This window comes from Strigops habroptila, chromosome 3 (assembly GCF_004027225.2).
Source record: "Strigops habroptila isolate Jane chromosome 3, bStrHab1.2.pri, whole genome shotgun sequence".
In the NCBI taxonomy this organism is placed as follows: domain Eukaryota; kingdom Metazoa; phylum Chordata; class Aves; order Psittaciformes; family Psittacidae; genus Strigops; species Strigops habroptila.
Window position 1 is genome coordinate 54,400,814 of NC_044279.2, and position 23,609 is coordinate 54,424,422.

The 23,609-nt window shown below is 43.7% G+C and overlaps 1 protein-coding gene across 1 annotated transcript in view; it reads right to left on the minus strand.

Moving 5' to 3' along the window:
- The window catches only part of BORCS5 (BLOC-1 related complex subunit 5), a 69,611-nt gene extending 46,461 nt beyond the window's left edge, over positions 1 to 23,150 (minus strand). Inside the window, exons 1-2 of the mRNA XM_030480924.1 lie at positions 22,748 to 23,150; positions 21,990 to 22,133 (exon numbers count right to left, since the gene is read on the minus strand). Coding sequence (XP_030336784.1) covers positions 21,990 to 22,133; positions 22,748 to 22,805 — 202 coding nt within the window. The 5' untranslated portion in view covers positions 22,806 to 23,150. The remainder of the gene's footprint in view (positions 1 to 21,989; positions 22,134 to 22,747) is intronic.
- Positions 23,151 to 23,609: the final 459 nt, after the last annotated feature.

The window sequence follows — 23,609 nt, forward strand, 5'->3', positions numbered from 1 at the left end:
CACTGGCGCTTCTACAGCTAGGTAGGAAGCTAGTTCAGGGAGCTGAGATTGAGGAAAACTAGCGTTATTTTTAGAGAGGGTAGGGTTAAGTTTTCAGTTGGCTCAGCTCCCTGTCTGGCTGCATGAGAGGCAGGGATAACACAAGGGAGTAAGGAAAACAAGACTGCCTTCAACCAGCTTTAAGCTCAAACTGAACTTGGCGAGCCAGCTGGAACGTCAGGAGATGAAACCTGCTGTGCTCATGCCACTCCCCAAAGACCACTGCAGTGCCTGAGGTGTGCACAATGCACATGTGAGGCAAACGTGCTTAAAACAGAAAAAGTTTTGTGAAGAGGTATGAGTTAACGTCGAACATGCAGGGACAGCTACAAAGCCCAGTGTAGTCTCTTGCAAAAGACAGAGTCTTAGGTCTGGAGGAAGTGTACAGCCTGGGCTCAGGAATACACTTAATAGCTTTATTAGCCAAGAAAGATTCTACCTCACTGGTTTGGTTTAAGTCTCCCTGACACTGCCTTGCACTGTCTAAAAGTCAGCCCGTCACGTACATTACTCCTCACCAAAGCACTCAGCAAGTCCACACAGCAATGGTACTACTGCTGAGGGTGCAAGTATCTTCCCTTAACACAGCAGTCTACCCCAAAGGTGTTTGAAACCAAGAGGACACCACACTGCAAGCCAAACCTATAGATGTGATGTTCCCAGCCCCCAAAGGCCTCAGGCACAGTCTTCTGACCCTACAACTGCCAAAGTGGATCACTAACTAGAGGTCTGACTAGTCCTGCATCTCACCTGCAATATTAAGAGCCCTAGAACTAGCAGAAGACAGGTAACCTGGCCCAATACATAGAAACCAGCACAGACTCAAAAACATGAGGTTTGAGACTCCCTCCAAAATGTTTGGTAATAATTTATTCTGATGACTCCCACTATTCCTAACCCCTAAGCAAACATCCAGCTCCTTTTTGAACCTTGTTAAATTCTTGGCCCTGTCAACATCCTGTGGTCGACTGTTCCAGCATCTAATTGCAATTCCTAACTTCTGGAGCCGCCTGCCGTGGTCTTTCTCACTAGAGCACTGAGCCCACTCCGCCCACATGCAAACGAAGAATGTTCCTGATAATCCTTTTGAACACATCTGCTTCAGAGCAGAGTGCTGCCGCAGCGCAGGTCCCTGAAACCCACATATTAGACCATCAGGAACTGCAGAACGGCAGACCAATCCCTGCAGCAGTATTGTTAAGAAGCAATTAATTCACTCTACCAGGCAAAAAGAAATAGTTTTTTCTCTGCAAAGGCAGAAAACAGGAAAGTTGAATCAGAACAACAAAACATTCAAACAATTACTAGCAAGGAGATGCTCTGGTTTTATCAGAGCACACCTGAATTAAAGATGTGCTCTGGTAAAATGGAAGTCCCTAAAAAACAAAACAGAGAACACAGACGAAATGTGTCAGGCACATATGCACACTAATGCTGTATCATCTCCTCCCTTGCATCCTGTACATCAGGGAGCCCAACCATACTGGCCAGTTTCTAGAATGAAGTCATATAGTCTGCTATCAGCACTATGAATTTATATTTCCAGAAAATCCTGATGTCGTAGCCTGAGAGCAATTATCAATGAGGAATCATTGATTTTAATGTCAAGTTGTGCAACCACTTGAGAGGAGGAGGAATAGAAAAAAAAAACAGCCAAGAATGAACAGCTCTTCAATGACTTTAAAAACAAAGAAGAATTAGTAAGAGTCTCTGATACTCAGAACAATTAGAGTCATGGCCAAAAGAAAAAAAAAATAATCTGATTTTATTCCACTAGAGACTCATTGTTGTGTCCAAATTTCGTACTGTAGCTTGCTGGAACAGACAAAAATCACACAGTTCAGCTGAAATGGTCAATATGCATGCAACTGACAATATAAACGGCAGAAGTAGGATCTATTAGACTGATTTTACCCAGCAAATGCTGGAATCAGACATGGAAGGCATGACTTAATCTGAAGAGGCAGATGCACCCTGGAATTCTGTGCAGGATGTTGGGACAGACAGCATGACACATGTGTGACACATGATGCCAGCATGCACCTACCAGGCTAATGCCAGCACGGAGTTGAAGCCCTCCGCAAAACCTAGCAAAGCTCACCAAGAGTAAACCAGGCAAAGCTCTTTTATCACATGTGGAGATCGTGGTTTCATGGCAGCTTAGAAGCTGACGTGTTTCAGCACATCATCCAAGTGGGTGCTGGAGCCAGCACAAAGGAAAAGTGGGAAAGGATTGGTTCATCAAGCAGCAACACTCGCTTAGGTGCCACACAAGCAAAGCCTTGGCATGAAGTTGTAACAGCTCACTGCTATTGGTTCATCATTATCAGAAAGGGGTGGCCCTGCACCTACCTCCTCTCTTGTACCAACCCCGGCACTTGTCTGATAGAGCAGTAAACCAAATCAGCTTATTAATGGTGGAATATTAACGGTACAAAAAGAATTTTCTGCCAGGTTAACAAGACAAATCTGCTTCACGTAGGGTCAGATAAATGTCAGGCTCAATAAGATGAATGGAGGGGGGACAACACACAGAGGAGGAATGCGAGGGGGTGTACTCTCCTCCTTTGGAGAGGAGGGAGCCATTACATCAGCTCCAGCTGATTACATACATTGCATAACTTGACCCTGAGGAGCCAGAGTGTCTCACTGTGCCTTGGAGAAGACATCAACCTCCCTCCATTAGTCTCTGCATTCTGAGTTTTCCAGTTGTATACAGCATCATTTTAATGTTCTCCCATCTCCATCAGCAAAGGCAAATGAACTACACGAACCCTACGTACAATCTGCATGGAAGAAGTGAACAACAATCCCCATGGTACTCATCCTACAGGTAGAGCCCAAGCCAAGCACTCTGCTCACACAGGCAAGAGAAGTTTTGCCTTCTGCAAGCTTTCAGAGCAAATACCCTTTAAACCTGCAGTTCTTCAGTGACTGCCTCACTTGAACACAAAAAGGATTATACAATTTCAAGGCAACAAATGTCATTTTGATAGGAATCAAATGTTCATTTAAGAAGGGAAAAAAAGCAGCGTATTTCCCTATTTCACTTTTCCAAATCCTCCATGAGGTGCTAGCTTGCTAGATGTAGCCAAAAAGCAGAACTAATGCATCAGTCTGATCCCTCTATTAAGAAATGATGCATCTAGAACATTTCTGAACTACATTACAGTCAACCCCTCCACGCAGCAATTGATTAGCCGTTCAGCCATGCACTGAATTGCTCAGATAACAGACAGATTGTATTCAATTTGCAGAAATAGCTTCCTCCCAAAGACATCAGAAACCCGCTATGCAATGACTGTTTATTTGCATTTGAAGCAGGGGACAGGGAAAAGTCAACTTTGTGACCATTCACTTAAAATGGACTGAATAAAAGTCACTGAATAAAGGTTGCAGTGGTTTAGATGTTCTTAAAATAGCTGTTTTTGACTTTACTATTCCCAGAAGCAGAGACAGCAAAGCACGTCAGAGGAGTCCCCTTTATGTATTTCAATGTACAGACCCCTAGTTATTTTTACCTGCCAGTAAAAACCACCAGCTGAGCCAGTCCAAAAGTCCATAGCCAGCAAAAGTAAGTGTCCTCTTCCCTCACACCTCTACTCTGCTCCTGACTAGGTAGTCCCATCCTCATTGGTACTTCCCTCCATGAAACAATCCAACCCCGTAGCCCAGCAGCAAACCCATCTGCTCTCATTGCTTTAGTTCACTGCAGGTCCACCAGGTCAGGAGCAGTGAGAGGAAGGAAGGATGGAGAGGACAGGGTAGGACCTACTCTAAGAGGAGTGCAAGGCTAGGTTAGCTAGGACTGCCTTGTGCAACAGCCCCCTATGGCAGCCCAGTCCTACCAGCCATGCTACTGTTATGATGACCAGCAGCCACCATCAGAATAATGCCCCTCAAGCTTCACATCTGCTTCTACAGCAAGCATAAAGCTGCAGCCTGAGGCACTGGAGATGCTTTCACTACTAGGGTATCACAAATGGTGGCAGCTTGTGGAACGGGTTCTTTATTTTAGGATTGTTTGAAGACATTATTAAAACCAAGCATCCAAAACCCAAAGGATCCAAGTATCACTAATTATTCTTAAAAATATTAACATTTTCTTTTACGGTAAGCTTGTACGCAGAAGTATTTTTAAAATCTCCTTCTACAAGGAAGGTACATGTCTACCTAGAAAGAGGTTTTACATAACAAGAACATACCTCAGGGTAAGTATATTTAATATCATGCCCGACTCCCCTGCGACACCTCAGAAGAGGAAAGCTCTCTGGGGCTACAGCAATTAACTGCGTTCTATATTGGAAGAGCAAAGAATCAATCTAACAGTATACCTTTGGACAGTATACCTTCCTGCACAAGAGATCATTTCAATATCTTCACACTGCCACTTCACATGAGAATGGGAATGTAAGGCACCCCCTTGAATTAAACTGTACATTTTACAATTCATTAATCCCTACCTACATACAGGCAACAAACGTCTTAAAACATTGCCATTTTTGATGGAATCATCCTGCTGAGGTCCTAATGAAGACACAACAGTGTCCTTCCAAGGACAAGAATACTGAGGAGAACTTCCTACTTTAGTTCTAAACCAAAAGCTGCCACTTGAGGCCATTTTGAACATTAAGGCCTATTAAGTGAATGTGTCTTTGCTTCACAGGCATCATGGGGCATACAGTTAAAGAAGAATATGGGAAAAAAACCCCTACATTGGCGTTTTCATTTATCTTACTGCTTTCTAATGTGCAGAAATCCTGATGATCCATTTCTACTTAATGCTGAATATTATTTAAAACCACACCCCCTACTTTGCTTTTAGTAAGCAGAACGACACGGTCAAAAAACCCAGGTCTTGTTTCAAAGGCTCACAGCCGAAACCAAAGGCAAAAAAAACCCCCAAAACTCCACTAAACCCCAACAATGAACCTAATCTGATACGAAATTATCTGTTTTGACCCCAAATATCAGCAAACCTATGGGGCCGTTGGGCCATTGTAAAGTAGTGCTTTTAGAACAGCACATCTCCATTCCCTGACCTATTTTACGGTAGCAATACAGTGGCAGCAGCCCTGGCTGTGAGTGTCCCTGGAACTACAGGAAGCTCCATGGGGAGCAGCTGCTCTTCCACCACTATGCACCCTGATGCACAGTATTATTTTAAGGATAAGGCTCTTCAGGTAGGCAAGATCTAAGATGTCACTGAGAAGAAAAAAATAGAAAGGAAAAGGACACACGTGAACACGGGAGTCTACCAGCTCTCTGGTCCTTACAGATTCAAAGACTGTTTATTCTTTTTCTACAAAAAAAAAACAGAGTTGAAGCTTAGTATAAACATGAGATAAGACACTAGTTTAAGGTCATTTATTATATTTCCTGTGGAGGAATGAAAAATTTTTCTTTTCTGCTTAAAATTTTCTTATCCCTGTATTTCATGACCAACATTTTGGATGGAATGAGTCTAGTGTGTTAACCGAACAAAATTAGATATAAGTGAGGTACAGCGGATTCCAAACTTTGATAACTGAGACTCAAGGGAAAAAAAGGCATTTGCACGCAGCTCCGCGCAAGTGAGCACATTCTGGCTTAATTTCAGGAGAAAATGTCCCACAGCTGAGAATGTAAAGTAGGACAGCAATAGCTCTGAGCAAAATACCGACATTTAATGAAATAGCGTTTAAGATCTCACCATGAGAATTCTTGCCCCTCCCTTAAGTTACACTGACAGTTTTAAATGGACAATGGAGTAGATGGCGTGGTGAGCTTGTCACAGCAGACATTATATTATTTTACCATTATGCAGAGGGAGTGGAAATGTACTTACAGAATAGCCGACACCAGTATGCTAAAGCATAGTACAGCTAGGACCTTGGCATGGATTCCTTCCCTATGCTCAAAAAGGGAATCCAGCCCCTTTTTCCATTGCATCCCACTCCATCCTACTTTTGCTTTTTTGCTGTGCTTGCTCCACTGCAGCATGGCATGAGGCACACGGCTAACTGTGGATCAGGAGACAGAAACTTACCTGCTCCTCAACCTATCTGCTCCTTGGCGGCTTCACAGGAAACAGTCCCAGCACATGGAGAGCTGCTGCTGTCACAGATGCTCACCAGAAACTGCCCTATTAATGAGGAAGGTGAAGCAAGTTTGGGCATTAGAAGTAAATATTATTGCTGAGTGAAAGCAGTCAAAGCACACTGATGAATATACACACTAGATTTGTCCATGGAAAATGACAATTTCTCAAATGCTCTGGAGAAACTTTTCTATTCCATTAAAAGTTCTGGGAAAAATAAGTTATGTAAGCATTACACATCCTCACATAATGACTGTTACACTGAGGTCCAAAGACCTTTTACCATGTACTTGAAAGAGAAGTGAGATCATTCTCATCTTTACTGTAAGCAATCTATAAGCACCAAGGATGTACTTAGTTTGTAGCCTGACATATTTAGCTGAATACAGAGACTGAATAACACTCTTTTGGGCACTGGTAAATATTGAGCTACCCCACCCCTATCCTACTGAGACACTGTCTCCACCTATACCTAATATAAAATGAGTAATACTAAAGATACAACCTGCCTTTAATTCCAAGAAACCACCCAATAACTAGTGTTACACAACAAAAACATTTAGTGTACCATGACACACCTAATTTAGCACATTACCTGATAGCCTAGCCCCCCTCAACCACCTCATGCTTGAGCAATGCCTCTGCTTATGAGAATTCACATACTAGAAAACCTCTTTATTTTTTTAAAACCCAAATGCCATCAACCCAAATCTCTTCTATTTCATGCAAGGGTGCATTTGTGGCTCCATTTTGTGAAGGAAATAGTTCAAAGCGGAAGTAAACTGTAGTGGGCCACAGGAGGAGAAAAACGCTTCGGAAGAGGGCACATTTATTTTGTTCATATGGGCACAGAGACTTCAGTCAAAGAGATAGGAACTCACACAAACTGCAAGTTTCATTTAAGGCATGGTAGTACAGACTACAAGTTGGGGAAATGGAAGAGGAGAGAGATTTCTGTGGTTTTCAAATGTATAGCAAGAGTTGGGGTTTTTTAATCTGATATTCAGGGCTTGAACAATACAATAATATGTTCTTATCTCAATTTCACTGTACCTTATTTTGATAAGTGAGAAGAATAAACCTAGCAATGTGGATAATAAAGAGCCGTTTTAGCACAGTATGGTCTGTGACTAAAAACCCTCTGAAAAACTTCAGCAGGGTCAAAAATTAGAAGTAGTACAGATTTTGTTTTCCTGTTAAGCCCCTTGAGTTAAGGGAGGGGGAAAATCAAAAACATCAAAATAGTTGGCATCAAAGCAGTTTCTAAGCAAAAGGTTTGGGAATAGTCTCAGCACTTATCTTTTTTAACCTCAGTTCCCTCTGATGGCTGCTTTCCAAAGAAAAGATGAATTCTGCTACTTTTAGGGAAGAAAAGCCCCAAATCCTTAGCTTAGCCTGTTCTGTCCACCCCTGCTTTTGGAAAAATCACTAAACCAAACTGGGAATCAAAGAGGAGAATACAAAATACTTGTCCAGAAAGGAACAGAGGTGCAAGACCACCAATCCCACTGATATCGCCGGACCTCTGCTCCTGCCACCCCACCACCACCCAGAGCTGCTTCACAGCCGCCCTTCCACACTCCCAAAGAGGTAAGCTGGTCAGCAAAGCATAGAGGCAAATCCAGCTGGGACACTTCATGGGAAACATGAGCACCTCAATAAATTCTGTGCACATTACCTTCTCAAGTCCAGAACCTAATCTGGTAGTAGGCTTAAAAGCACCAAGATAAGAGTCTCCTTAGTTCTGAAGTACCTAGCCAGGACAGCTAGTTGAACCAGTACTGTGCCAGATGTTTCCAGATGGAAATCTCTGTGACGGATTTATGGAGAATGATGTAGCAACCGCAGCCGTAAGCCTGTATGCTCCAGCGTTACTCGACCACATGAGGTTGCGGCTCCACAACTGGTAAAGCTGATCTCAGCTGGCCCCAATGTGACCTCACTCCACAACCTGTGGGATTTCTCTCCGTACCAGCCTCAGAGCCTGCTGGATCCCATGAAGAGCCAATTCACGTTCCCTGCCTGCCAGAAATGTTTTCCCTTTTTTATTTCCCAGATAATTCCTTGGTTACGCTGATCACCCTATTTTTCTTTCACCTTAAGATTGCGTTTAGAAGGAACAGATAGTAGAGAGGTGTCACCCATGACCACTGGTTGAATATCAATTGATTAGAGGTCAGAAAACAAACATCCTCAGTTTTCCCCTTTTTCCAAAAGTATACCTTATCTGTCAATATTTAACAATTTCTCCCTTTTCTTTTGTCCTGTAAGCACCATCCTTATCTTTCCCTGTTGCACATCGACCATGATGGCACACATGAGCACAGCCTATTTTCAGCCAACTAAACCAGTTTTCTGTACCCTTACTACGAGCTCACATCAGTCCTACTGCTGCAGTACAGTGCCTCAAAATCACTCACTTCTGTCATTTCACTGCACAGGAAAACGACTTCATTATAATTCAGATTTTAAATACTTGATGCAATTAAAACTTCAACCTGCACCTTTGTATATGGTTTTCTTCTGCAAGCTGAGGTTGTACAAAGGTAGACACAACACTGCAATTTTCCTTGCACAGGTGAAATATGACATGAAAAATAAATCTACTCTTCCCCCATCTGTCCCACTGCCTGGCATTAAAAGCTACATTGGGTCTTCACATTCTTCATGCAAATACAGATGCAAACACTGACAACAAAAGTAATAGGATTTAGATACTAATAAAGGCATTTGGCATTTAAAGTAAAGAACAGGAAGTCTAAAACACCACTGCAGCTCAGTCATCAGTTGATGTGCTAGAGATCATTAGACAAGAGAAATAATTCATGTACCCAAGTGATTAGTCCACAAACTATGCAACGGTACCCAACCTTTGGATCCACCTCTTTTTTCACCTGTTGGATACTATCACAGGCACACAAGTTTAAGAGTCCCTCTGGAGAAACATACTTCAGGCAAGTATCTATCTAGAATCCACTGAACTAGCCATTTGGACCCTTGAAATGATTACCACTTGAGACCAATTTAATATGTGAACCGAAGTCTGATTTTTGCCTCCTGTTGTCTTTATTACGAAATGAAGCAAAAAAATTCCAACTGCCTGCAGTGATACTTACTTATAGGACACTGCACTTGTTACCACGCTTTTTGTCTTACTGGTAAGGTGTCAAAGACAACATGGACAAAATCTTCTGTGCTGCCAGGCAAGAGGCCAAATCTCCCACAGAATTCGAAGCCATAGCCGAATCCCCTTCCTCTCCAATGTAAGATCCTGCAGCACCTCATGTGCTAGGTTGGCCAAAGAGAATCCACCCTAGCACCTCAAGTCTCTGGATCACCCTGTGTTAGCAAAAAGCAGAGGTGCAGTCAATTCCATTTAAAGCTCCACTGGGCTCTTGGCTCCAAAGACAACAGAGCTGTGTGAAGTTTAAATTAATCTCTGATCAAACAGCAATGTCGTTTCTGCCACCCATGCATCCAAGCACATGTCAGAGCTGGGGAATGATTTTGGTTTAAAACAAAACAAAAAACACAACTATGCAAACAGAAAAGAAATAAAGCCTCTCATCTCCATGACTAATATATGCTTCCTTACTGCCTTCTTTACCACAGAATGTAATAAATCAGATGGATAACTGAGGAAATGAAGAACAGTGGAGAATTTCAAACCATTGCAGTGAAAATAATCCAGCCACCACCCAAACTGACTCCAAATTTAAGTTAATACTAAAACTGGTGATAAGACACCTCAATGGGAGGCAACGAAAAGCAAAAGGATTCCAGTCTAACTCATCCTGTTTGTACAAATGTATAAATGCAAACATGTACTTCCATTCCAAACATCTGCTTTTTGCTACTTTCGTATCACAGAAAAACAAGATTAAATCTCACAGGAGGTAAAGCAACACACGTTACTTCAGAACTTCCATCTCCAGTATCTCTTCCACTTCCTATTACAGATAAAAATTCTGTTTGCTCAGATGAAGTCAAGACCTAAGGATTAAAAGAAAAAAAAAAAAGCAAAAAAAAAAAAAGCTTTCCCTTTAGTTTCAGGCTTTGTTTAGCTGACAGAAATCTTCCAAGACTGCTATTACAAAGAATGAGAATTGATAAAACCCTGACCAACCTTTTGCCCATCCTGCTCCTTGGACGGCTGAATGTCCCCAACCCATTCCTTGCAAACAGAGATCATTCAGCACCAAGAGTGTCAGCAGTGCCTTTCCAGCAGTTTTATTTGTGGTTGGTGTCATACATAAAGGAACGTTTTAAAACATTAGCAACTTTATTTAGAACTTGTGAAACATATTACTAGGATAATGTGTACTGCAGCACCCTGCTTCTTGAAGCACATCACACCATCTTCTTGGTCTCACCAAGAAGAAAACCCAAAGGGTTCCTTACTGAAATGCAGCCCAGTGAAAATTACCATGAAATCTCCAGATTGCTATGACTTACAATGTCCTGATCCACACGATGATCATACTTTCCAGGGAGCTCTTTGGAAATGCCCCATTTACACTGCCACAACCATAATTATCTGCAGTGCAGTGGACTCAGAGTCACACAGTGGACATAGAGAGGGTGCTATATGCCAAGGTACATTAGGCAGGATCAGTCACAGAAACATCCTGTCCGTGAAGGATTGCCTACATAGAGGAAAAAAAATCCACCACAATAAGGACATAACAGTGAAAACCTAATAGGAAGAGATGGTCACTTGTCTGAGAGCCAGGTAATATCTGAAAAAGAAAGGGCTTCTTCAGGAGAAAGGTTTTCCTCAGCACTCTGCTTCTGGTTTAACTTGAAACATGACCACCCATCCCTTGTAGCTGGCACATGAGTTTAGAAAGAGTTTGCAGAAACAATGAATTTTAAACGAGGAAACTCAGAATCCAGTAATTTTATACCAAGGTCCAAGTGCTGAAGAGACATGTCTCTCAAGCAGTCTCAGTGTGAACAGTGAGCTGAGGGCAAGGAGAACACGCACCAAGCAGTTTTGCATGGTGTCTCACTGGAAACAAGTTTAGGCAAGCATTAAGGTTGCCTATATTAGCATTTTAATTTTTAAAACCTGGCTATATTCAAATAGGTTATAGCCTCAAGTTCTGGTGAGCACCAACACCTTCCCAAGCACCAAAAGGTTTGGGCAGCGTATAGTGCAGGACATGACTCTCCAGCTGATGTCCAGATGTTTTGCTACACACCTCCCACTAATGCATTAAAGAAAAAAGAACCACATAAATCCCTCACATATTCAAAGGGCTTTTACTGTCATGATAGCCTGGAGACGAGATATCTTAATGACATTTCCAAAGCAACAGAGATGAAGGTTCAAGACATTCCCCTTTCACACTCCCTAAGAAATAACTTGAGAATTAGCAAAGGATTGGATTTTAAGCTGAATAGACATATGAGATCAATATCGAGATCCTCCCCAAACAAATGTGTTCATTTGCAGGAGCTTAGCTGTACCCCACATACTAGGAAGGTAGGGTGAAAGTCTGGATCACTTAACAGATGCATAACCTCTTTCCCTTTCCAGCCTTTCTCAGTTTACCTCCCTCCCTCCCTAGCTAAAGGGTCTCAATCTGCACAGTGCTGCGCACCCTGTCAGCAACACTGGTTTGTAAAGCTGCTGATGAACTGGAAAAAAGGATCTGATTGAGCTGAACATTTTTGGGCTGAGGTTGGGGAGAAGAAGAGAGTGTCGCAATCATTTTCTAGACATAAGTTCCTCAGTTCTACTCCCTATGCTGGATAAGCCTTTTTCCCAGCACAATGGGCCACTGGGGAAAAACTTACTATGTACCAGTGTCTTGAGATGAGAACACCAGAGTCTTCAACATACCTATGATCAAAACAGTGTTGCCAAGAAAATACTATTAAATTCCGTATTATAGACGGTGTACTGAGGAAAGGATCAACAACCACGGACAGGAGCTGAACCTCAAGTGCTTCCATCTGAATTACTGCGGATCTATACTTTCATTTTCTCACCATACACACTTAGAAAACCCCTATTATCAACAATTAAAATTAAGTGGCACACAAGATTTTTATTTTTCAAGATCGTAAAGACTTCTGAAAGACTTTCAGCTGAAGATCTCTGCACCACCTCCTCCTCACAGACCCAGTACTGTTCAACCCTGTAGTCACCTCTCAGTGTGTGGCTCAGCTCACAGGTCCAGCTGGTACCAAACCCAGCTTGCCAGCAATGCCACCAAGACCTTAGTTACTTCGTACAACGAATGCAAATAGAACACAAATGTTCATGAAAAGAGCCTAAAGAGAAAGCAGTTTCAAATGTGCTGTTTCAGCAAGGTTTTCTCTTCAATCACCTCTACTACTCCTTTTGTATTCCAGCGACACCCTGTGGCAGTTACCTAGACTGCAGTCTTTCCAAGTCTCAATATCCATATTGACAGAGGACTACAGGGGTAAAAAACAGCAAATCAGAAAACAGAGAAAGGACTCAGCAGCAGTGAGTTGCAGGATTGCTGCTGCACCTCATTACTCCTGAGGCATGAAAGGCACAGGTTTCCCTTGCACAGCAGCGTCACTTACCGGCAACCTGTGATGCCGCCCTCTTGACTCCTGAGCCGCAGCTCAGTGGGCAGATTCAGAGGCAGTACTGCCCTCCCTGTTACACCTCTCCCTCGGGCACAGTACATCACTGCCAGGCTGACATAACATGTTGGCAAGAATCTAGTTTTATTGACTGAGCCTCTCAGGTCTTTCACTGCAACACCAAACTGCACTTCAAACTCTGATATTTCTGTCTGTGCAAGTTACACAAGAGACTTGTCAGGCATATCCAAACTGTATCAATTACAGGACTGCAGCCTGCCACCATCAAGTCTCAGTTTTCACCGCATTAGAACAGACTCACCTACCATTTCAAGAGTACAATTTCTGTACGCACCAGCTACCGAAACAAAAAAAATTAAAACAAACACCAACCACAAGTGAATTCAAACCCCAGTCCAGTATTCTTACTGTTTGCTCTTAACCTCAATAAAATACCTCTTGTAACAGCACATGCATTTTCTTTTGCTCTTCAGTTCTTTACCACATGAAAAAACATACTGCATACAGAGGCTCAAATCAGCTCAAAGTGGATCTCTAATACAGAACTCAGGCAGGAGACACTGCACTGAATGACATTTTGCATTCAATGAACACATCCAGGCCAATCAGGGCATATCATGTGTCTTCTCTGAAATTATGTGCCAAAACTACAGTTAGTAAACATTTTGGAACATGAGAGAACTTAGACATGTGCAACACAGGTAAGAGTACCCAGGGAGCTCAACCACTCACACAAGAAGAAAACCTCAAACAAAAGAACTCCACAAGCATCCAAGATGTCAGCCCACTAAAGGCACTCATACCACTGCAGTGCAACCTTCAAAACTTCAAGTGTCTTAAGATTGCTGGAAGATAGTTTCCACCATCATAAATAAAGATAGATAGATAGATAGACAGACAGATAGATCCTGCTACAGAGTATGCCAAGGATGACCAGAGTTTTATGAAGGCTGAGTAGCATCTCAGCAGCTCATGCCAACGGCTGTCTGGAGCCCCTTAGCTCAGTATGCAAGGCCACGGAATAACTAAGAGGGAGGTGGATAAACAAACGGGGGAGAGCTAGAGCTAAGGAAGCAGTGCACAGACTAGTTTCCAATCCCTTCTTCTGAGCTACAAATCTTTCTAGCTTGTGGTTATTTAATAGAGAGTGTATTAAACAGACAGGTGAACACAAAATCTCTAATGATGTTTCCTCACAGCTTCTTGTGTCCCTCCTCACTGACAGACCATGAGAATTGAAAAGTCCTTGACCAGGCTAAGTGCTACTGAGCAACAACTAAAACACTGGCGTGTTATCAGCATTAAGAAAAAACACAGCACTGTACCAGCTACTAGGAAGAAAATTAACTCTATCCCAGCCAAAACTAGGACACAGTTTCACTGATTTCTAACGGCAGATCTGTCCTGGAGGTAATGGCAAAGTGACCTCTGGCACATCTAGCTCATTTTTTTCCTTACAGAATCATAGAATCATAGACTACCATGTTGGAAGGGACCTCAAGGATCATCTGGTCCAACCTCTCTAGGCAAAGCATGACCTAGACCAGATGTCCCAGCGCCCTGTCCAGCCAAACTTTAAAAGTGTCCAGTGTTGGGGAATCCACCACTTCCCTGGGGAGATTATTCCAGTGGCTGATTGTTCTCATTGTGAAAAATTTTCCTCTCGTGTCCAGTGATTTATTTTAGATTTCCAACACCAGAAGATAGGTAAGTAAGACTTCATAACTGAAGTGACAACCAATGATAGTAACAGAGAAATCTGTTATATTTATAAGCAGAGAGATTCCTCATTAAAGTGCTGTTTCAATATGCGATTACCATTCATTCTTTCCTCCAAGATAGTAAGTAGAAATTTCTCGTTAAGAAAAGTCAAGCATTTTGTTTCTGCATCCACAGCCTTTCCCTGTGCATCTCTAACTGAACACATCTACGTTGCTCATTGCCGTAGTAACTGAAGACACTAAAATTTTCTGTCCATGTGTCAAGAGTTCTCCTCAGGAACTCAGTCACCACTCCAGGTCCCATCCCTTCCCTGACCATTAGATGTTCCAGTCCCAGCATGACAGACGTCCCAGACATGAACTTCTTGTTTCTCTACATCCAAGCATCCAACATGTAACATAACAGTTCCTATCTAGTAAACAAATGGTTGGAAGAACACAGCAAAAGTGAAAGGAGCAGTAGGTACCACAGTGGCCTGCTAAAGAGGAGAGAACCAAACCAATGGCACCAAGGAGCTTCTATTAGGTCCCCCTCTCTTTCTCCAACCCCATCTGGCTGGCAGAAAGGAAGCTTACTTCACAAGCTTTAGTCCACCAAGTAATACTGCTGCAATATCCCTCCAGCAGCAGTCTTGGACAGTAATCCCTCCCAATATCTATAAATAAATATGCACACACTCTCAATATTTATATACATATTCTACACACATGTAGATACATATTTCTAACAGGAACCTTTCTTTGCATGCAACTTTCATCAATATAAAACACCAGGCTCAACAGAGGGATATACCTCAGAGAAAGATGCCCACAGACACACCAAATGGGGAAGGCAGGAAGAGAAATTTCACAGGCACTTCAGTCGCAGACTCAACCAAGCTGTATGAGCATGTCTTAACTTATGGGCAAGACAATAATGTTGAATAAAAGTACACAAATGTGAATGAGAAAGGGAGAGGAAAAAGTTTATCCAGATTTTGGTGCCTGAAGTCTTTTGAAGACTAAAAATGTTCTGTGATGTACCTTCCCATCACACACTTATCCTTGTCCTAGAAAGATTCATCAGTAACACTCCAGCAGAGCACACTAGCTCGTATACATTGTCAGACGCATCTGACTTCCAATCTCTTCTTGACATAAACAAATTACACCATCTGTAAACATTTCTAATTGTACTATATATTTTGGATGTTAGAAATAATTATTTTCATTTCACCTTAACCAGTTAATAGTGATTTCAAGGTACACTGGCAAACATGCAGGTACCCCTCCACAAAGTGTGTGGCAAATCTATAGCCAGGACATAGTTAACTCCTTACCACATGGTATTTTTCCTCAGCACATCTTCTAGTGTATCCAAAGGGTGGCTGCACCACAAGAGCCATACATGCCAGCTGGAGAGCTCTGTCACAGAAGCTCTGTGAAGGTAAAGGAAGGACAATCTGCAGGTGACTTGGGATGACCACCAAAGATTATTCACATGCAGCAAGATGGTGGGGAGGAGCCATACATGCCTGTGGAGGTCCAGACAGGAGTCACAGCTATTTGGAGCTCAAGGGTACTCACCCCAGAAAGAGAAGGCCAGGCTAATCGTCTAAGCAGATAAACAGAATGAGCGTGAGCATATCTGCCAATACACAAATAATACTACACAGTGTGGAACAGCTTGCAAAGGGACAGGGTGGAAAAGATAAACAACTGAGTATTCACAGTCCCTAATACTCTTCCAACCAGTGCTGAGCATATTGTCTAGATAATACCTAACCACAGATTCAAATCCTTTCACACATAAAACTGAGTTAGTCCAGGTCTCCAAATAGTCACAAACCTCACACCTGAGAAATATATGGAAATAGGACATCACCATCTTCCTTTCCTCCAGCTATCTCTGAAAGGAAAGTTCCTTTCCTCAAAACTGAGGCATCTTCTAGGTTGTGTTTTCAGGAGCTAGTTTCAAGTCATGAAATCATAACAGAGGGACAGCTCTCTATAATATAAAGAATACATGTCCACAAGCCTAAATCAATAAAATAATAATTAAAAAGGAAAAACGAACCAATGCCAAAACAAAACAAATGACCAACAAAAAACCCGCCAGCAGATGTGCATTCACATTATCATTATTGGTATTTCTTTCTGCCCAACTAGCTCATTCTCATATACCTTGTTACAAGCACTAAGCAAGGGGTCCCATCCAACAAACTTGGATGTTGCAAATTCTGTTGGGGCCCTATACCCTCAGCAGTACCTTTAAGTGTGCAATAAACAGATCCTCCTTGTAAGGTATAAGGGCAGAATTAAAAAGGATTGAAGTACTGGTAGGAGTAAAGAATTGTAGGAACAAAATTCACTAACATGTCCTATTAGCTAAATTCCCTAGGCAACAGAGCATACAGTGAAGTAAGGGAAAGAAGAGAGGATGTAAATCAGCATAAAATACTGAGGAGCGAGATGTGACCAAATACTGCTTTAAGGGCAATAAACTCTAAACACCCATCCTTCCTCTACTTGCTATGCCAGAAAGATAAATACATTGGTATTTCTCAGACAAGTAGTTTTCCTGTCTGAAAAAAAACCTCATAAAAAAGTTATAAAGGTATTAACAACCCTTTCAAGCTGCCTAACACAAGCTTATATTTCCTGTGACTGAAGGACAACAGAATATCAGCACAGCATCAGTACAGCAGCACAAGTTTTACCACTGATCTCTCACAGAAAATTTCTCAGCATCTCATTTTGCCCCTCTACTCAAGATGTGCACGAGCTATAATAAACACATCATTGCCAAGTTTTCACTTTAAACCATATCAAGAGACAAAAAGGACACTCCTGATGCTGGACCTATCTTTCAAAACTCTTTCTGCCATGTAACTTTAGTTTCTTTCTTACGCTACTGCTAGGTAAACTGTACCCTAGACTCTTCAGAGTAAAGGCCTTGTTTTTTAATTTGTAAAATACATTTATTGATAAATAATGAAGCAATGTAAATACGGGTAACAGGCAGCATGGTAAGGAAAGATCTCACTGGGTTAACCATAACCTATTCATTTACTTCTAATTCATGCCTCGACAGGTCTTGGCTTAATAGGTGCTTAACAATACACCTGCCAAAGTTTTTATTCCTAGTACCAAGCTCCCAGCATTTTGTTTGCCTTAGGTCTTGCTGACCTTGGCACAGAATAGGAATTGTATCTGTACTTGGATAACTAGTTCTTGAACAGTGTCTCCTATATTAGTAACACACACCAATAGATCCTTTATATGTACCCACCTTTTCTGCTTACCGTAACACTTCACTGCTACCAGAAAGACAGACCTCGCCTTTCTTGAGGCTTGAGATGCTGATGCCCTCTGGAAGAATGCAGTGAACATTCTGTTTTCACAACACAAACTTAAAACCTAAACACCCTTTTCAAAAGCCTTTGGGAAGCTTTCTAACAATGTTTACTTCCTCACCCCACCAACCTTACTTGAATTACCAAGAAAAACTGCATGGAAAAAAATATTCGTCATTTACTTTTCAACCCTGTCCACTGGTTCCTCACTTAACTGTAGTCATTAATCATCCTTAATTTAACACTCTTTTTTCATGTTGGCCCACCTGCTGGTAAAGATGCTCTAACTCCACTTTGCCAAGTGGATCCCATCTCTTCCCAACATCCTCAGTCCTCAAAGAGGATCCCCTGGTCATAAAAGCCAAATCTCCAGTCAGACGTGATACTTTACAGATCCAGTAAGAGCCTTTCTCAGCAATCCCACATTGTAATAACTTATAAGCTTTCTGTAGTCACGACCACACAGAAAATTGTTAGGTTTTTTCCAAACACCTTCTTAAGACAGGCTGCTTTGTTCATAAGCTACAAAAGCATCACCATTTTGAAAAGATTACTCAGAGAAGATGACTTTGATTTTATACACAGCTGGTGATGACTTCATGCTATGAACAGACTGCAAGAACCAGGGACGAACAGACAGAAGTTTCACTTTCATGCAAACACCCTCAGGAACCCACATAGAGGAAAGAAACATCACATCACATTTTGTTCTGTATTGCTCACAAACAGGTCTCTACAGGGAATACTTGAGACCAGGAAGAAGGTGGAAGACTCCCTCTGTTGCTCCCAGGAGTGTAGATTATACATTTTCCTTCCACTAAAAAACTACCAAAACCCATCCTCTTGTTTCATCAAACAGTGAAGTCCTCTTCTAGCATTTCTACTGCACACATGACCTCTCTGTGTTGCAAATACATAGCAGCTTCAGGCACTTCACTCCAAGGTGTACATCTTAAGAGTAGTTTTCTTCTCCTCTCAGTTTGAGTAGGATTGGGATTTGATGTTTACAAATGGCAATATAACAAGCATCCCCAGGGATCTTTCCTAACCTCACTGTATAGGGGAAATTCTCCACTTTCTGTCCACATGAATATAGACCATAGAAGATATTCCCTGCCATTATGAAAAGGACACGCTCCAGTCCTTGACTTGCTGTAGGAGGTGCAACATAACCACACCATACAGCTATGTCCAACAGGTTCAAACACTGGAATCAGCAGATGCTTAAACGCTGACCTCTCAAACACTGCTTATTACGCATACTCAGTAACCACAAACGGAACTTCAAAGGTAGCAGATATTACTCAGAAGGACCCTACACAGTCATAGCTGTAACTGAGGTGCAATTTCTGCTGCAGAAGCCAAGGAAAACCTAGCATGAAAGATGTAACAGAAATGCCACTGGCATTTGCTTCCAAGTGAGAGTGTACAATACTAAAGACCTTCAGCTTCATCAATTGCAAGCTCAACTCAATATGGCTAAAAGAGACTAATGCTTTTCTCTTTCAAGAACAGTTTCTTCATGACTATGTGCTTCTCCAGTTCACTAATTTAACTATTTGGCTTCTTTTGAGACTAAAAAGCAAAATAAAAGCCCTTGACTTTACTTAGCCAAGGAGAAAGTGAAAAGAATAATGAAGCCCACAAGGGGTATAAGTTCACCTCTTTAGCTTTGCAAGCTGGTAGATCAAAAACCACCACAAAAAAAACCACAAAAAAAAAGTTTTTAGTATTAGCTCCTAGAAGATCTATAATATCCTTCTTCATCCATTCCAGGAACATGATCTCACATGTTAAGAATACAGACAAGAAACCAGTCCAAAACAGAACAGCTTCCCGAGCAGGCCTGTGGCAGATCTGGGGTGTCTCAAGAGTCAACTCACTCAACAGCCCACACTGCTTTCTGTAGTGAACACAAGCATCACAGTCCTGCTGTTCAAGTAATAAGAAGTATTTGAGGCTGAAAAAGCTGTTCACAGACGTGATGAAGCATGCAATACTCCGAAGCAGTCACCAGATGTCATCACATCTCCAGAGACTCATAGAGAAATTCAGCAGGCCAAGCGATAAAAAGAGAAAAGGAGGTATGTATCATACATACACAGTTTCAGGTCCAAAGAAAGACTAGAGAAAGCATCTCTGTGACCAAGACGACTTCCCACCAAAGAACGCATGCATGTTTAGGAGTTAAAGGACCTGAACTGGCCATCTATGCAGTGCCTTCCAATCTTTTTCTCAGCCATGTGGCTACTGCTCTCTCTTCTTTCTCACTTCCACCTCAAGCCCTGTATCTTTGCACCTCAAACACCCACACAGGAACACCGCCTCTGGAAGCAATAACCAGTCCCGGTTCCCAGTATTTCCACAGCTCTTGTGCAACCCAAGTTCGCTCACCACATTTAAGGCTGGGGGGAACTGAAACTCTTTGTCATCACGCTCTTATGCATACATAACAACCTCAGTGCCAGATGTTAATGCATCTTCTAATTTGGTCTTTCAAATTAAAACTTCCTTATTTCTTTTCTGGATTTGGGTTCCAGCACTTACATTCTAAACTGCCACTGGCAAGATTCTGGTTCTGCCTTTTATACAATGCAGGACTCCAGCAAAGCATGTTCTGCCCACAGGTAATGACCCAGCCTGCTGCCAACATGAACGCTGTGCCAGCATCAGTGATCTTAACAGTTAATTCTAAAATGGCAGTGAAAGCACCAGGAGTTAATCAGATACAGATTTCTACATCATTCTCTGTAAAGCTCAAAAAAAACCCCCAGCAGTATAACCAACACACACATTCTCTCCTTGGTCAAGAGGGACTGCAGTACCAGCCCCCAAAACATCCATGTCTGGTTTTCTCCAATTTAATGGTTTCCCCATCTTTTCTGCCCCTTCTGCTGGAAACAGTGGTCAGAGCTGCACACACCTAGACCCCTACACAGCAGTACCTAACAAATAACTGTCCCAATGGGCTATCATAGAATCCATGTTCCAAGTCCTAGTCATGTTCCAAGGTCTGCATCCAGTAGACACAAGAAAACAAAAACAAACAAACAAAAAAGTAAAGAGTTTCTGTCCAAAAAGTGGCGTTGTGATGTTACACCACCTCTAGAGATGCCTGCAGGGCAAAGTGGCTGCCATATCTTCCTAGCAGCCACGCATGAACGGGTGACACTCAGACCAGTAGTGCCTAAACCCTCGACTGCATGAAGCCACATCATTTCTCCCGCTAGCAGCGAGGGCTAAACATCCCGACTCCTTCCTCTCTGCCACAGCAGGCACGAGCAAGTGCTGCAGCCAATGTATGCATGCACAGCAAGCCTCACATTTTCAAGAACCATTGCCTCACTGAGTGTTCACTCACACAAGTTTGCTGACCCACACTGTTCCAGTGAGAGGAGCTCAGCAGCAGGCTGCTTTTACCAAATTAAACCGTGCAGGCTGCTCCAGACAACTTCCTTCCTAAGGGACTTTCAGATACAAAGGACACTGCATAGTCTCCACAAAAAAGAGGTAGCTAGAAGCCAGACTACAAAATGTACAAACAGTTTTTGGTAACTGTAGGCTTGACAACTCCAATTTAAATCTTCACTTCCCTTTGAACAGAATAGAAGGAACAAAGAATGGGTACAGGGGAAGAAAAAGACTGGGAGGAAAAGAAACAAAGCAAAAAGACATGGAGGGAATTTATGAAGTCCACTGATACAAAGCAATGTTGTCAACACAGGGCTCAAGGACCCACACTAGTTTCAGCCCACCCACCCCACAAACAAGAACAAAATCTACTCTGTGTTAGAAACTCCCACAGGATATCTTGATTTCAAGCAACTGCACCCATACACAGGTAGCTATGACTCCGAGAGAGTCACACACACGTTGTTAAAAGCCTAGAGCCAAACAGGAGACTGCAGTCCATTATATATTAGAATGTAACATAGCGTCTCTCATCAACCAGTGGTACAGGGCAAGCTGGCATGCTTGGAGCTGTACTGTCTTCACAGTAGATGGGTCCACTGTAGAAAACATTACCAGCACACCTCTAAACCAGTTGACATGCTGTTTAGAAGGCTGGCAATAATTAAAGTAAGGTTTGAAACAAGAGAGGTACTGAAAAATATAGATGGAAGCATGAACTTCAGTAGGAACCTCAGGATACACAAAGCACACACTTCATTAGGTACAAAATGAAAAAATAAGGACTTTAAAAACAGAGAAAGAACAATCGCTTACCTTTCAAAAGGGGCTGGAAAGTTGGAATTTCCTGCAGTTTTATGACATCGGGATCATTGCTGACATTCCGGGAGGATTGTGTCCCTGGAGCTACCACCACAATGTCATCCATTTTTGCTCTTTGCTTGGCCGGTGACGGAGATGCTGAAAGGATGCGGGAGGTAAAGGGAACAATCAAAGTAAGAAGATGACTCCATCAGAATTCAACCCTAGGTGACTGTCACTATATTTAACATAGCACAGGTACATTTTTTATAGTATAAACACATAACCGGGACCACCCGAGGACTGTAAGCTCCCTTCCCACCCTCTGAGAACACATTATGCTCAGCACAGGTCTTTCAAGACCCGGGGAGAGGTGGTTATGACACACGTGCCCCACTGACATCCTCCTTGTTACTCTCCCCCGAGCTCCGCACGCCGCTCCCGCCGTTCCGCGCCCCGCCACCGGGAGCAGGGCCCTCACCCGGCCCTGGGGGTGCCCCCAACCCGCCGCCTCCGCCTCCCCCGACCCGGGCGGTGCCGCCCGAAGCGGGCCCGGCGCTCTCCCGCCCGCCCAGAACAAGGGCCGGGCCGCCGCCAGCTGCAGCCTCGCAAGGGAAAGCAAAGCCCTTCCCTCCTCCACAGCAACCGCCTCCCCCCCGCCGCCGCCGCGCCAGGCCCCTGCAGCGGAGCGGGGCTCCACACCGCCGCACCCCCTCCCTCCGGGCCGCCGCAGCCAGCGGGAGCCCCGCTCCCCTCCCGCCCCGGGCACCCACCTGAGGTGCTGGGCTCGCCCGCGCGGCTCTCGGCCTCCGCGCTGTGCTCCGCTCCCATGGCCGAGCCGCCGCCGCCTCCTCCCCGCCCTGCTGCAGCGCGGGGGGCAGCGGCGCTCCCCCGGCCGCCACCGCCGCCCGCCGACGGGGCTTCCGGCTGCGCCGGCCGGCGTCTGCGCCCGGGTCACGAGCAGGCCCCGCCCGGCGCGGCGGGCAGGCGGGGCTCCGCGGGGAGGCCGAGGCCGCAGCGGAGGGGAAGCGGCGTGGTTGGCGGCTGTGGGGACGGGGGCTTCTCCCTGCTGCCCTTCTGGGCCTGCGGGGGGCCTGGCTCTCGGCCCGGCCCTCCCGCGGGGTGCCCCACCGGAGCGGCGGCGAGCGCGCACGGGGGAGGTGGGAACGTGGGAATATGTTGTGGGGGTTGGACACACGACTGGAGCAAAGCATCGCGAATCTGTTTTAATTACTGATATAATAATCAAATGGTAATCGGATACAGTAATCGGAGGGCTGGAGCACCTCTCCTATGAGGAAAGGCTGAGAGAGTTGAGCTTGTTCAGCCTAGGGAAGAGAGGGCTCCGAGGACACCTCAGAGCAGCCCTTCAGTTCTCAAAAGGGGCCCATAAGAAGCATGGGTAGATACTTTTTAGCAGGGCCTGTTGCAGTAGGACGAGGGGCGATGATTTAAACTAAAAGAGGGGAGATTCAGGCTGGACGTGAGGAAAAGATTCTTTACAGGGAGGGTGGTAAAACACTGGCACAGGTTGCCCAGAGAGGTGGTGGATGCACCGTCCCTGGAGACATTCAAGGCCAGGCTGGATGTGGTTCTGGGCAGCCTGATCTAGTTGAAGATGCCCCTGCTCATTGC